Genomic DNA, 16,870 nt, shown 5'->3' on the forward strand with positions numbered 1-16,870 from the left:
GTGCCTCTCCTGTGTCCCTCCTGAGTCCTGCATCATCTCCGGCGGCCGCGGGTCTGATAGGGGGAAGTGCCGTCCGTGAGCTCTAATTGGCTCACGGACGGCACTTCCCCCTATTAGACCCGCGGGCCGCCGGAGATGATGCAGGGCTCAGGAGGGACACAGGATAGGCACACGCTGCGCCCGCCGTGTCCCTCCAATAAAGCAGACTGACATGCGGACGTTCGTCCGCATGTCAGTCTGCTGTAATCAGTGGCGCCCCCGCAGCCCCTCGCCCCCAAGCCACCGCGAGGACTGCGGGGGCAGTAGTTACGCCACTGCGTACTGTACTGTGTCTGCAGCTAATATAGACTGGTTGATAAAGAGAAGATGTCTATGTAACTATGTATGTATAAAGAAGAATGAAAAAAATCCACGGTTAGGTGGTATTACAATTATGGACGGACTGCCTGCCGAGTGCAGAGACACAGAGGTAGCCACAGCCGTGAACTACCGTACTGTGTCTGCTGCGACTGGATGATAAATGATATAAAAAATATATATATATCACTACTGCAGCCGGACAGGTATATATTATATATTATATAATGACGGACCTGCTGGACACTGTCTGTCAGCAGAATGAGTTTTATTTTTATAGAATAAAAAAAAAAAAAACACACAAGTGAAGTCACACGACGAGTGTTTAACTTTTTCAGGCAATCACAATATAAGTATACTACTAACTATACTGGTGGTCAGTGTGGTCAGGTCACTGGTCAGTCACACTGGCAGTGGCACTCCTGCAGCAAAAGTGTGCACTGTTTAATTTTAATATAATATGTACTCCTGGCTCCTGCTATAACCTATAACTGGCACTGCAGTAGTGCTCCCCAGTCTCCCCCACAATTATAAGCTGTGTGAGCTGAGCAGTCAGACAGATATATAATATATATAGATGATGCAGCACACTGGCCTGAGCCTGAGCAGTGCACACAGATATGGTATGTGACTGACTGAGTCACTGTGTGTATCGCTTTTTTCAGGCAGAGAACGGATATATTAAATAAACTGCACTGTGTGTCTGGTGGTCACTCACTATATAATATATTATGTACTCCTGGCTCCTGCTATAACCTATAACTGGCACTGCAGTAGTGCTCCCCAGTCTCCCCCACAATTATAAGCTGTGTGAGCTGAGCAGTCAGACAGATATATATAATATTATATATAGATAATAGATGATGCAGCACACTGGCCTGAGCCTGAGCAGTGCACACAGATATGGTATGTGACTGACTGAGTCACTGTGTGTATCGCTTTTTTCAGGCAGAGAACGGATATATTAAATAAACTGCACTGTGTGTCTGGTGGTCACTCACTATATAATATATTATGTACTCCTGGCTCCTGCTATAACCTATAACTGGCACTGCAGTAGTGCTCCCCAGTCTCCCCCACAATTATAAGCTGTGTGAGCTGAGCAGTCAGACAGATATATATAATATTATATATAGATAATAGATGATGCAGCACACTGGCCTGAGCCTGAGCAGTGCACACAGATATGGTATGTGACTGACTGAGTCACTGTGTGTATCGCTTTTTTCAGGCAGAGAACGGATATATTAAATAAACTGCACTGTGTGTCTGGTGGTCACTCACTATATAATATATTATGTACTCCTGGCTCCTGCTATAACCTATAACTGGCACTGCAGTAGTGCTCCCCAGTCTCCCCCACAATTATAAGCTGTGTGAGCTGAGCAGTCAGACAGATATATATAATATTATATATAGATAATAGATGATGCAGCACACTGGCCTGAGCCTGAGCAGTGCACACAGATATGGTATGTGACTGAGTCACTGTGTGCTGTGTATCGCTTTTTTCAGGCAGAGAACGGATTATAAAGTAAACTGCACTGTCCTCACTAGTAAACTCTCTCCACTCAGTCTCTACACTTCTACAGTAACAGTACTCCTCCTAGTCAGCTCCAGTAAATCTCTCTCAGTCTCTTATAATCTAAATGGAGAGGACGCCAGCCACGTCCTCTCCCTATCAATCTCAATGCACGTGTGAAAATGGCGGCGACGCGCGGCTCCTTATATAGAATCCGAGTCTCGCGATAGAATCCGAGCCTCGCGAGAATCCGACAGCGTCATGATGACGTTCGGGCGCGCTCGGGTTAACCGAGCAAGGCGGGAAGATCCGAGTCGCTCGGACCCGTGAAAAAAAACATGAAGTTCTGGCGGGTTCGGATTCAGAGAAACCGAACCCGCTCATCTCTTTACATTGCACATCCTGAGATTGCTCCGCCTTCTAACACATGGAAGCACACTTCTAGTTTGCGGAGAGGAGCATTCACGCACCTTGAACAACAATGGCTGACTATATACTAACACTAGTCCGAAACTAGAGATACGAGGTGAGGTTTTTTTTTTATAAATCTGAATTTAGGGAATCCGAGTCAAACAGAATCCCAATTCGGAACTTCCCTCTGCTCAGATTTAGAATCATAATCTTGGGTTTTGGATTGCTTGTAAGTCCTCACTCGTGATTTCAGGTGTGTGTGATCAAAATTTACTGGAAATGAATGTTATTGATGTTAATAATACTGTAGGAACAAAAATAGGTCCAATTTTCAAGAAAAAACTTAATCTGAACCAAAACACTAGAGGGTGGTTTTGCCAAAACAAAAACTCTGATGCTGGTTTTGGCAAAACTAATATACAAGGGTCCATACTGTGTTCAATGGCAGGTGTCAATCAAACAGGCTGTGTGTAAAATAAAGAGTTAAACGGCCAGAGAGTAAGAAAACACACACTTATGGTGTTCTAACAGTACTTTAACATTTATTAGAATCACTGAGGTTTATATCACTTTTCTGAGTAGGCGTCATTTCATATTCTGAGCATGTGTGAATTATTTCCAATCATGATATCAATGTGACGTAGACTCTTTAAGCTCAATTTGTATTAGCAGCAGAGGACAGTATTTTCTAAATCATTAATAAGCAAATAAATATAATTTATTTGGTTTTCTAAGAGTTTAGCAGATATTAAAGACCCATTGTTCATTCTTGTATGAGAATGCAGATGGTGACCTTGTCATTATAATATTATTATTATTATTATTATTATTATTTATTAACAGTTTCTTATATAGAGCGCAGCAAATTCCGTTGCGCTTTACAATTGGAAATAACAATGATATAACAAAACTGGGTAATAACAAACAGTCATAGAGGTAGGAAGGCCCTGCTCGCAAGCTTACAATCTATAGGGAAATAGGCATGTATACACATGGATAGGTGCTATCTATTGCATAGTTGTCCGCCAGATTGCAAAGGTTCTTGGTGGGCTGAATGATATGGTCATACAGCAATAATGAACCGGGGTCGAGAGGAAGGGAGAGGGAAGAATGAGAAGACATGTGAGGATATGTGTGGACTGTACAGAGTGGATACAATTTGATATGAAAGTTTATGAAAGTTATGTGGGCGGTTCTGGAATTTGATACGCTTGCCTAAAGAGATGAGTTTTCAGGGAACGCTTGAAAGTTTGGAGACTAGAGGAGAGTCTTATAGTGTGTGTTAGGGCATTCCACAGAGTGGGTGCAGCCCGTTGAAAGTCCTGCAATCGTGAGTGGGAGCGAGTAGTGAGTGTGGGTGAGAGACGCAGGTCTTGTGAAGAACGAAGAGGTCGGGTTGGGAGATATTTTGAGATAAGTGAAGTGATGTACATTGATGTAGTTTGGTTAATGGCCTTGTGTGTGAGTAAAAGTAATCTTATATTGAATAAGGTAGAATACAGGTAGCCAATGGAGTGACTGACAGAGTGGATCTGCAGACGATGAACGTCTAGCAAGGAAGATTAGCCTCGCAGCTGCATTCAGAATGGATTGTAGTGGTGAGAGTCTCGTTTTGGGAAGACCTGTTAGGAGACTATTGCAATAATCAATGCGGGAGATAATGAGAGCGTGGATTAGAGTTTTAGCAGTGTCTTGTGTAAGGTATGGTCGTATTTTGGATATGTTGTTTAGATGCATGTAACATGATCTTGAGACAGATTGAATGTGGGGAACAAAGGACAGATCAGAGTCAAGGATGACACCTAGGCAGCGAGCTTGTGGGGTAGGGTAGATATTATCTTGGTAATGCAAAACAATGAACACAGGGGGTCATTCCGAGTTGATCGCTAGATAAAAATGTTTGCAGCGCAGCGATTAAGTGAAAAAGCGGCACTTCTGCGCATGCGTATGCGGCACAATGCGCACGCGTGACGTACTTTCACAGCAGTCAATGTAGTTTTACACAAGATTTAGCGAGGCTTTTCTTTCGCAATGTCCACCGCAGAGTGACTGACAGGAAGGGGGCGTTTCTGGGTGTCAACTGACCGTTTTCAGGGAGTGTTCGGAAAAACGCAGGCGTGCGAGGAAAAACGTAGGCGTGGCTGGGAGAACGTAGGGCGTGTTTGTGACATCAAATCCAGAACTTAACAGTCTGAAGTGATCGCAAGTGCTGAGTAGGTCTGGAGCTACTCTGAAACTGCACAATTTATTTTTGTAGCCGCTCTGCGATCCTTTCGTTCGCACTTAAGCTGAAATACACTCCCAGTGGGAGGCGGCATAGCGTTTGCACGGCTGCTAACAACTGCTAGCGAACGATCAACTCGGAATGACCCCCACAAAGAAGTCTCCTGGTGAGAATACATAAAAGTAAAACATAAATTTTAAAGACAAATTCTCCTTTCTAGATGTCAGCATAATTTGAACAACACCATTATTTAGAATTTTAGAATTAACTACACACATCCGAAACTAAGGTGTTTTGTTGGTAACATCCTGTTCACTTGTAAATGAGGTCCTTTAATAGTCTTGAACTTGGCTTACAAGTACTGTAGTCACCCGTAGACCCTTTTAGCTAAAAACATAGTAGAACAGGGTTTCAATATAGGGGAGAAATCCAAACCATCTGCCTTGTGAAATCTACAAGAAATGTGCCAAAATTAGTTGATGATTTCACTTATTACAGAACCCTCAAATATGATTGTGTTACTAGAATTGCATAGATATTGTGTTTTTAGTTCTTCTTTCATTGTATTCACAGGAAAACAGGACTTCTTTTGATAGCACCAGCCGGGAATGAAGAGTTTGAGTCTGTATGTACAAATATGGCGCAAACCCAGACACCATGGGAACAACTAACTCAAGAACAATTAAAGCTGAAATATCCAGGACTTTTCCTGAAACCTGGAGAAGTTGCCTGCTGTGACTATGACGGTGGAGTTCTGAGCGCTGATAAGGCACTGCGGGCAGTACAGGTATAGTATCTTTTCCCGTACTGTTGTACCCAACAGAGAGAGATTTATTAGCTGCCTGCAATGCTTGGAATGTACACATCATTATACAACGTTTTTATATTAAGTCATTTTCAACAAAACATTTCATGTCCCCCAGCTGGATACAGATTTGAAAGTTCAGTGTAATTAGATTAGCTAATGATTAAAATATATTTCATAAGAAGGAGAAAAAAATCAAAGTTTACACACAGACGTCTTCATTCTACAGAGAGCATGGATCCAAAGTGTGTAATTGCTTTGTTTATAAATAGTTCTTTGTTTTACGGTGGAAAGAGCACTGTGACTCTTTAGGGACTACAGCAGCCGGCAGTGTAGCTCCGTTTTATTTGCTATGAGTTCACCTCTAAAAGACAATCTAGATCAGTTTAATTATATTTACTAGCATTAGATTTGATTTATATATAATTAAGCATTCAGGCTAAATAGTTGGATCTTTCACTATTAGGGTTGTGTTAAGCCTTAGAAATTCAGTTTGTGGAGATTGATGCAAATTGTGGCTCAAATTGTGGTTAATTTTTTTTGGCTAAAAATAAAAAAAGCAGTAGTAATATAATTTTAAAACGAGCATTGTGCCCCCTTCCCAAATACTCAGCCAGGCCCACCACAAATTGACTGGGCTAGTTTCCATTGTCAAAGGGCCTGATTTGGACGCATTGTCGATGTTAGACTCAGGGCCATTTTTTCAGCGTGTACGTCAAATTTGGACCGCACATGTAAAGAGATTCTGTATGTATAGAGTCGTAGTTGTGATTGAAGAGCATGGGAGACACATTGGGGGTCCCTGGGCGGTTACATGGAGTGGCTAAGCAGACACTCAGAAATGGTCTGTCTAATGTGCATGTTATGCAAGTGCAGGGATCCCAGAGTGCCTCCATTTGAGCTGACTCCCTATTTAGAAACACCTGAATATATGACCCAAAGTGGAAATGATTAATGAGTATGTAGTCTAGGAACACCTCAGCAGGGATGCCTTGACCTGGCTGGTAGCTTATCATGTATTTGATTATATGGATGTGTGACACTCAGGGGGAAAATTATCACGAAATTGGACAGACATACTGTATGTTTCTATGGCAATTCACAATACAATACAATACATATTACACACAGACATTAATTACACAATTCACAGATAGGATTTTATTTAACTGGAACACTTCAATGAAGCTTTCCTTTGATGTAAATAAAGAGAAAATGATCGCATTCAATGGAAATTTAGATTAATTGCGTGTATGGAACGACAGATTACACAAATTCACATCAACATTGATAAACGTAACGCACTATATTACCAAATTCAGAAACATTCACATTTAAAATGTTAAGTAAATGATATACTGTAGCTAGCTGCTGTATATAGAGTCTTGTGCACATGATTAGAAGGTTTTCTCCTGAAAATAGATAAGCTGAGGTGAGTAGAACAAATAAAAGTTAGAATAAGAAGTGCAGCTGGTCCTGTTTGGATTTAAGGCTCTGTTCCTTCCAAAAAAAGCTGTTGGTGACATCCATGTCGCTTTCCTAGGCAATAGCTCTGTATAACTGACCTGTTTAGTCCTGCCACCTCTTGTACTGGTAATCTATAACTTGTGGCTATCTCTTAATGGCGAAGATGCAATTCCTAAAGCATGTAAGCATCTCAATGTCTCAGAACTACTGTAGTCTGGGGGCGTGGCCTGGCAGGCAAACTGGACGGACGTGCCTGTGTTTAGCTCCTGCTGCCAGCGTGTAAAGTTCTTTCTATGGCCCTCATTCCAGCCCTTATCACTGCCTACGTGCCCTCTGATTATTGCCCCAGTTCCCCCTGCACCCGGTGTGTCGGGTCCCAGAGCCGGGGGAGGCCTCCTGCCTCCTTGCGGGTTGGGGCCTGCGCGCCTAGCAGAAGCCGGGGGCTGGATTTACATTGAGACCCGGCCGTGGTGTACATGAGCTGACTGGCCCAGCGGAGTGACCCTCACCTTGCACTGCTCCGGTTTCCTCATCGGAGTCCCGCCTGCGGCCTCCGTGTGCGCCGGGAGGTGCTCCGTGTCTGCCCGGCGAGGCGGGGGACCTGGTGCGCATGGCAGCCTGCTTCCGTCTGGCGAGACGGAACTCGTGGTTGCCGGGGCGACCGCCGCGGGTCCCTGGAAGCCGGCGGCCGGCCCTTCCGCCGGGTAGATTGTGCTGGAAGCGGCTTTCCTCTGCCGCACTGAGGCCACCTGCTTCCTGATATCGGACGCCCAGGGAGTCCTGCGCCCGGAGCTTGTGGAGCTCCCTTGGCTGATGGCGGCCATATTGGATCTGGAATCCGGGATGCTCTGGCCACTCTCAGACGCTGGAGGTAGGGGGGGGGGTGCCCTGGCCACTGGCTGGTCCGTGGCTGGGGGTCACCACCTACTAGATCCTGCCTATTGCCCCCACCATGCTCTAATATTGCTGTATAGGAGGGTAGTCTGGGTATGTGCCTGCGTTCGTACTGCATTCTGCCCTGACACTGTCTATCTGCACCACGTCACCCTACCACTGTGGGGGACCAGATCACGTGGGGCTGCCGCAATTGTGACCAAGGGGGACCCCTTGGGCCGTTCTTTAAATTTTGCGAAGGCCTCTGCTATCTCTGTTCTATGCCTTGCTTCACCTATGATATTTGAGGCTGGAGCCCCCTCTGCTGGTAGCTTTACTGTTTGATTTCGGCTGCTTGGGGGAACCTGCTTTCCTCATAATGTGACTCATTGGAACCTGCCCTGAGTCTCGGGACCGTCTATGTCATAATAATTGCACTGTCCTATCCCTGCTACAGGGACTTTTCTAGCACAGTGATGCAGTTATTCTCTCTCATTGTCCTACACGTATGTTCCACCATGCCTAGAGGTAACAAAAAGCAACACGGCACAGACCTGAGCCAGAGCCTGAAAAAATATGCCTACTCAAATACTGTCTCCGGGACAGGCAACCTGACGTCTCAGACTTGGAGGACTCAGACCATTCTCCGTTGACCCGGATAGATCTCCACCTGCTTTTCCGCGAAATTCAGGAGACGAGGAAATCTGTGCAGGCGGAGGTACATACGCCCATTGCCTCTCTTAAAGCTGACGTTACCGACCTTGGAGTCAGGACGGATCACTTAGAGTCTAAACTGGATGAAGTGGTCGCTTTTCAACAGGGAGCAGACGATGAAATCCAAGGCCTAAAGCAGGAAATGCACTTACTCTTAGAACGCCAAGAAGACCAAGATAATAGGGCACGCCGGAATAATCTCCGCATCCGGGGTATACCTGAAGACATTGATATGACGTCCCTGCACGACTACCTCAAGAAACTGTTTGTGCACCTGTCGCCTTCAACTCCGACAGACCGATTTTTGTTGGATAGGGCCCACAGGGCTCTCCGCCCTCGCTCTCAGGATCAGGCTCAACCCGGAGATGTTATTCTGCGATGCCATTATTATTCGGCTAAAGAGGACTTGCTTAGGGAGGCTAGGAAGCTTTCCAAGCTGGATTTCCTGGGACACTCTCTTCAAATATTCCAAGATATTGCTCCTAGCACCCTGCTTAAAAGGAAAGAATTCCGACCCATTACCTTGGCTCTTCGAGACGGGGGCATTCGTTATAGATGGGGCTTCCCCTTTCGCATTCTTGTATGGCATCATAACCGCCTCCACTCGGCTAGGGATCTAGCCGAAGCTAAAGGACTCTTACGTAACCTGGGTATTTCCCCGCCTCCGACCCTGCCTGAATCTTCACAGCGGAGATGCGAGGCTTCTTCTGTAGAGTTGACTGGCACTCCGAGACGCTCCCTGAACCGAGACTGGTCGCGAGTGCCTTCGGCACGGAAATCGGCCTCTGCTGGCCCTAACGCTTGATGCCTTACATGTTTAAATACTGTTACATTTATGTATTTTGTTACTTCTACGTATGCTTATTTTGTGGAGATGTAATTTCACTCTGTTTCCGTTCCACCACTGGCCCGGCTCCCCTTACACCTGGCATAACTAATTAGCCAATTAGCTTTTACCACCGTAGCCATGTATACAGGGAGAGTATAGGGCTGAGGCTCCCCTTATGGTAAATGTATCCCTCTGTGCTGGAACTGACACCTTTTGTTTTACTGTTTGTTAGTGCTATCCTCCGCTTATGGTAATATTTGTCTCAGCTTTGGATAGCCACTTTTACATTACTAGCTACCCTATGTGGTAGTAGGGATTGGGAACTGTTGTTTACTTCTTTATCCCCTTAACACTGGTCCCTAGACTCGGGACACAATGGTAAGTGTCCGCTGCTCTTGATGCACCCTGGCCCGGCCGGGCCGCGTCCCCACAGTTGGGTCTTATACCCGAGTCCGGTTGTTGTCACTTAGTGACCCCTTTTTGTTGTCCCCTGACCGGCACGATAGACCAGATGTAGTTCCTTCTGGTCTCCAATCTTCCCCTCTTCCCTATTTTTCCCATGTTTTGCTCTCCCTGTTTCTGTGTTCTTTTCTTTTTCTTGTTCAAATATGTAAGGTTGTCCGCCGATTGCCATGTATAGTCACAATGTTTCTGCTCTGGTTTGCTATAGGGTTGTGGTGTCCGGAGGGAGGCGATGAGGCGTTCCGAAAACTAGCTGGCCATGGCTCTTAAAATCTATTCACATAATGTTAAAGGTTTGAACAGTACTAACAAACGCACCAAGCTTTTCCTCTCCCTTAAACAGGCCAAAGGTGATTTGGTTTTCCTACAAGAAACCCACTTTAAGAAATCCCTCCATCCTGATTTAAAATCTAAAGCCTACCCTCTTACATTTTATGCCTGTGATGCTACACACAAGAAAAGGGGGGTCTCCATTTTGATAGCTGCCCACCTTACGTTTGAATTGTTGGACAGTCATGTGGATAAATCGGGTAGATGGCTTATTCTTATTGGGAAGCTAAATGATATCCTATGCACCCTTGTTAATGTCTACGCACTGAACCAAAACCAGGCTACATTTTTTAGGAGGTTGAGTGCACATTTGACCAGACTCTGCAGAGGGGAGGTCATTGTTGCAGGCGATTTTAATGAGGTGCTTGATGCCTCGTTGGATAGGTCCTCCCCTCCTTCTCCTCGCTCTTCTACCCATCCCCGCCAGTCCTCGGCATCTCTTGCTCTGCTAGATCTTCTGAAACTCCAGTTGCTATTTGACTCTTTCAGACTAACTGACCCTCTGACTAGGGACTATACTTTTTTTCCTCTGTACATAAGTCCTACTCTAGGATCGACATGATCCTACTCAGCCGGGATCTGTCTTCTAAACTTAAATCTACTAGCATACTCCCTATGATTTGGTCCGACCACTGTCCGATCACTGCCGATCTCCAATCTATTGCCCCACGTCCCCCTCCTACCGCCTGGCGTTTGAACGATTCCCTATTGCATAGTCAGGAAGTTACTAACCAGATTAAAAACTGCCTGGCTGACTATTTTCTCCTTAACGACCTCCCGGGGACTTCACCTATCACTCTATGGGAGGCACATAAAGCTGTTTTACGCGGTCACTTGATTAGTCAGGCATCTAGGCTTAAAAAGTCCAGAGAAACTAACTTCCTTTCCCTTTCTACTAAACTCCAGGCCCTTGAGCGCCAACATAAACTCTCCCCTACCCCATCTAACCTAGAGTCCCTGCTGGAAGCAAGATCGGCAATGTCGCTCTCTCTGTCAGAACGTACGGTGAAGACTCTCCAGAGGCTTAATCAGACATTCTATGAGAAGGGCGACAAAGCCGATAGAATCCTGGCTTCCCGCCTTAGAGCACAACGGTCACGTAATAATATTCTGGCGGTGCACGCCGAATCTGGTGAGGTCACGTATGCCCCAGGGGGTATAAACAGGGTGTTCCGGGACTATTATACTAAACTCTATAACTTAAACTCAACTAACTCAGATCCCGGCGCCCCTGATGCCTTAATCTCAGAATTCTTGCATCGGGCCAATCTACCTCGGCTATCTGACTTCGACTCTTCGGAGCTGAATAAAGATATCACTGATGAAGAAATAACTGCCGTTCTGAGGAATCTTAAATCTTCTAAAGCTCCGGGCCCTGATGGCTTCTCGGCCTCTTACTATAAAAAATGTGCCCCCTTTATGGTCCCCCATCTCAGGGTACTGTTCAATGCTGTACTACATGGCACTCCATTCCCAAGCAATATGCTGGAGGCTAGAGTTATAGTTATCCACAAGGAGGGCAGAGATCCACGAAATTGCGCTAACTATCGGCCGATATCCTTATTAAATCTGGATATTAAAATTTACGCAAAAATTTTGGCTACACGCCTCAATGGTGTGCTCCCCGGTCTGATACATTATGACCAGGTGGGATTAATCCCTGGACGTCAGGCCAGGGACAACACTAGGAGAGCGATTGACATTATCCATTTGTTGAATTGCAGGCAAACCCCATCTATTATCCTCTCTCTCGACGCCGAAAAGGCATTTGATCGTATTTCATGGCCTTTCTTATTTCAGACTCTGCAGGCATTTGGGATATCGGCTGAATTTTTGACAGGGGTCTCTGCCCTCTACTCCTCCCCCATAGCTAAGGTCCTCACAAACGGAATTTTATCCCCTGCCTTCCCGCTATCCAATGGCACCAGACAGGGGTGTCCTCTTTCGCCCCTGGTGTTTGCCATGGTCATTAAACCCCTAGCCGCTATGATAAGAAACTCTGGTGGAATTTGGGGAGTGAGGGCGGGCTCGCAGGAGTCTAAGATTTCGCTCTTTGCCGACGATGTACTGCTGTCTCTTACTCAGCCGCTGTCTTCTCTCCACGCCTTGTATCAGATTATAGAGGAATATGGTTCCCTGTCGGGCTATAAAATACATTTTACTAAATCTGAAGCCATGTTATTACATGTACCTGGAGATCTCAAACGCTCCCTGCAGTCCTCATATGACCTTCGTTGGCAGGCCACTAAGATTAAATACCTCAGTGTTTATATTACTTCTCATTATAATGCTCTGTACTCTGAAAATTTCCCGCGGTTATTGACCAAGATCAAATCTGATTTGGCAAGATGGAGAACACATATTATATCCTGGCTGGGTAGGATTATTGCCCTTAAAATGACAGTTATACCACAACTTCTTTACCTTTTTCAAACTTTACCTGTGAGGGTTCCGGAGAGGGTCCTTAGAGATGCCCAGGCCTCATTCGTGAAGTTTGTCTGGAACGACAAACCCCCACGGATAGCCTTTACTGTGCTCCGGCTCCCTCGCTTGGAGGGGGGCCGAGGATTTCCTGATGTCAAATGTTATTATTTGGCTAGTCATCTCAGCCAAATGGTGGCCTCCTATGCGCCCCGTGGCTCTATTGCCTGGGTCGATTTTGCTGCACTTTCTTTGGGGCTTCATTCATTGGCTTCGCTATGGGGTCTGGGCAAACCACATCAACTAACACTAACGAACACCTCTCCTTCCCTTAAATTCCATCTTTCTATTTGGCATAAATCTTTTACGAAATATAATCTGTCCTCCTCACGCTCCCCTCTCACACCCCTCTGGGACAATCCTGATTTCCCCGCTGGGGTCTCACCCTACCGGTTCACATCCTGGTTTAACGCCCGGATCCTTGTGGTACATGATATCTCTCTACAAGGCCATTGGATGTCAATAGACGATATCAAATGTAAGTTTTCCTCACTATCCCCTCCTTTTTTTGAATATTTTCTGCTCCGCCATTTCCTTCTCTCCCTGCCTCAAGCCGACGCTCTGCGGGATCTTACTTCTTTTGAGTCTCTATGTACCACAAAACCCATATGTAGAGGGCTAATCTCGCGAATCTATTCTATATTGGTTGGAGTTTCCTCGGGGCCGTAGACTCGCCATGAGCGGGAGTGGGAGAGGGACCTAGGCCCCCCCACCAGACGAAGCCTGCTGTGAGGAAGTACGTGAGGGTATTGCTAAAAGTTCTATCTCTACCCGACTCAAGGAGACATCCTATAAACTGGATTATCGGTGGAATTCTACCCCGGACAAACTATCTCGGATGTTCCCCTCTGCCACCCCGGTGTGCTGGCGGGGATGCGGTCAACGTGGAACTCTCTTCCATATTTGGTGGACCTGTCCACGTATTGTTAACTTCTGGAATAAGGTACTCGATATACTGAACTCCTTATCTGGACTAGCGCTTGAACTGGACCCGTGGATGTTTATATTGGCCCGTCCACATCCAGATCTTGACCCCCTGTTGAACAAATTGTTTTCCCATATATTAGTGGCTGCTAAATCTTTAATAGCTAAAAATTGGAAAACCTCCGCTGCTCCTACTATCCCAGCTTTGAATAATTATATCTGGTTCGTTGCTAATATGGAAAAAATCACTTATTATCTACATGACTGTCCCCACAAATTTGAACTCGTTTGGGGCCCCTGGTTGCTTACGATGTCCCCCCCACTATGATGTTCAAACCGTTCTCTTCTCCCCGTCTTTTGAATTTATGGCCATACTGCACCTGGACCCTCCCTCCGGGCGCCATCCTGCCCTCCCAGGTCTCTATTTGCTATTTAACGATACATAGCCCGAATGTCTATATATACATTGTACAGAGTATGCACTGTTTATAGCTACATTGGGGGTTCATTTCCTCTCATGGCATAGATCGGCCCGGTTGTTCTTTTTCTCTATCTATCTGTCTTTCCCCTTACTCTCCTCGTTCCCCCCTTTTTCCTCTCTCATTATTCCTTGTTGTTCTTTTTTCTTTATGTATATGGTCCCCGCATGGGAGACATATTTGTATTCTTGTCTAAATGTGCACAAAATTATTTGAAAAATATTTCCATGGAGACTGTTTTTCACATTTTATTATGCAATTGATTCTGTATTGTATATTTCTTTGTTTCTCCTGGTATAAATAAAGAGTTTAAAAAAAAAAGAACTACTGTAGTCTTGCCTGCAGCTTCAATACAACATGTATTGGGCAGGATGTACTAAAGGGAAAATGCAGTAAAACCCCCGTTTTCATATGTACTACTACCCGGCCTCCAGGTTTTCGCCGCTGAGGGTATCGCCGTCTTTTTATGGCGATACCCTATCGAAGCCTATGGGCTTCTTTCGCACCCGCCCCCACTGAATGTCGCACCTGCCGCCCAGCGCCGCACCCGCCTCACCTATGTCCAGGTGCCGCTATATACGATCACCCAGCTCCTACTCCACCGCAGCACAGCCTTTTCTGCTTCTGGCTGCAGGGGGGGAGGAGGAGGAGCACGGGGTCTCCAAGCACACGTCACCTCCCGGGGCTGGGAGGTGACGGGCCCCACAGAGATCCCCCGCACACCTTCTGACAGGTATCGCGGGGGGCCTCTGTCACCGCATTATGATGTTAATCGCATATGTTAGTACATATGCGATTAGCATCGCCACAGTGGGCGGCGATACACTGTATATTGTAATACATCCCGCCCAATGCTAAAGCAGAGCTACCAGCCTGTTAGATGTTGATTGGGGTGACCTCAGTTGATGGCTTGTGTGCTAACTGAATGTCCCTTTCAATACAGATGTGGCTTTCTTAAGGTGCATACGCACGGTGAGATTCGGGCTAACCCCATTTCTCACTGTGCGATAGGGACTAGCTCGGTAATGACTGTGCTTGCAATACTGACGATGTGCGATTTTGGCTAAGTGTCAATTTTGACTATCTTTTCTATAAGATAGTCAAAACTGACTTGCCTGCACAGTCTATCTAGGCTTGCGATGATGACCGCGTGGGACTGCGCATCGGGATCACAAGGTGACTATCACCTTGCGATCTGCACTAACTTTTCTTATGATTTTGACTATATAGTCAAAACTGTAAGAAAATATCTCACCGTGTGTACTGTGCTGTCAGTCAGGAGCTTCCCCTGCCCATCAGCTGTCTGTCTAGAGAGATAAGACTGCCACTGGTGCTGCACTGAAGTGGGGAGAGAGCTACGTCACTGGCCTGCTGTCTATCACAGTGTCACTCCTTTAGGTCTGTCTCTTTTATTGACAGGCAAATAGGGGAGACCAGCTTTGCTCAGCCAATGCCTTCGGTTTAGCCCTACAGATCTGCTGTTTGGCTTACTGCAACTCTCACACACAGGCAAGGCTGGCCATCCCTTAACTACACAGCCAGTTTCAGCAGTTATCTCAGGACTCCCCCTGACCCACTGCAACTCACTTTAAACTGTCCCCTCCCATACCACCTTTCTTTACTTTGACTACATGAAACTCTACAGTCTTTCCATCTTCCAGACTTTGAATATATTTTCTTGGGTTGTTCTTCTGGATGGCCATGTAGTGTACAAAGATATATCTCTTGGTGTCATCTCAATTAATAAAGCCATAACCACGTCTTACATGAAACCATACGACTTTGCCCAAAACTTTCCCTGCACTGACTGGCATAACATCACCTGCAGGTGGCATGCCGACAGCTTCTATTTGGTTCTGCACTACTGGGTTGAGACTCCCACCTCTAGGATGTTCTCCCTCAAAGAGTGGACCTATTCTCTCTGTTCTTCCTGAGGGCTGGTCTTCGGCCTCAGGACTTCTGAGTAAATTTTCTTGTTGGTTGAAATCATGTTCAAACATGACCACTCTTCTGGCAATGCCTACAAATTGGCCATCCCTGTTTGTCGAACTTATTAGTAACTTATCTATCATTTCCTGTCACTCCCCATTGGTGGGGCCTCTTTCCAGATCTCCATTCTTTCTCTTCTCTTCTAGGTCTTTCTTTCAAGCTCTTTATTTCTTTATACATATCTGCCATGCCCTGAATAAGTTCTGCAATTTGTTCTTTTAGAGCAGGCATGTCCAAACTGCGGCCCTCCAGCTGTTGTGAAACTACATATCCCAGCATGCCCTGCCACAGTTTTGCTGTCAGAGAATGCTAAAGCTGTGTCAGGGCATGCTGGGATGTGTAGTTTCTCAACAGCTGGAGGGCCGCAGTTTGGACATGCCTGTTTTAAAGAAACTAACAAATCTTCTGCAGCCACTGACTGAATGTATGGAGTCACTAATTCCAAATATGCAGTTGTCTGCACTTGTTTGGAACTTGTTCCCAAACTCTTGATTGCGGTTTCCTTAAAATCCAAGAAACTGCTGGTTGGATCTTGCAGCTGTAATATTTTAAGATGAGTTTTCATCTGTTCCCCATAGACAGCCTTGACAAATTGACTAACTATTGTTTCATCTTCCTGAATTATTTCCCCTAGTTTGAAAGCCTTAACGTCTTGCAAAGCTTCTCGTAAACTAAGAGTGAACCCTCACAGAGTTTCATTAGGTTAATGCTTTTTTTGCATAAAAATGCAACATCGAATCTGATAACGTTCGGGAATCAAAGATTTGGCAGACGAGATGTTCTTACATCTTGTTGATGTCCCTTCCTGCTTTGCCTCAGTAATGAGGTGAAGCAGGAAGTGTTATAGTGACATGATGTGTGTGAGAGATAAGGCTGCCTCCAGTGCTGCCCTGAAGTGGGGAGAGAGCTGCGTCACCACTCACCAGCTGTCATTTCAAGCCACTTTCCTTACATAGCCATGTAACTAGCCTACTGTCTATCACAGTGCCACTCCTTCGGGTCC

The 16,870-nt window shown here is 45.7% G+C and overlaps 1 protein-coding gene across 2 annotated transcripts in view; it reads left to right on the forward strand.

Annotated features, from left to right (window-relative positions):
• Positions 1–16,870, forward strand: part of PIPOX (pipecolic acid and sarcosine oxidase) — a 200,529-nt gene that overhangs the window by 113,177 nt on the left and 70,482 nt on the right. For both annotated transcript variants that reach the window (XM_063955909.1, XM_063955908.1), the window contains exon 3: positions 5,088–5,301. In XM_063955909.1, the coding sequence (XP_063811979.1) occupies positions 5,088–5,301 (214 nt within the window). The remainder of the gene's footprint in view (positions 1–5,087; positions 5,302–16,870) is intronic.

This window comes from Pseudophryne corroboree, chromosome 2 (assembly GCF_028390025.1).
Source record: "Pseudophryne corroboree isolate aPseCor3 chromosome 2, aPseCor3.hap2, whole genome shotgun sequence".
Taxonomy (NCBI): domain Eukaryota; kingdom Metazoa; phylum Chordata; class Amphibia; order Anura; family Myobatrachidae; genus Pseudophryne; species Pseudophryne corroboree.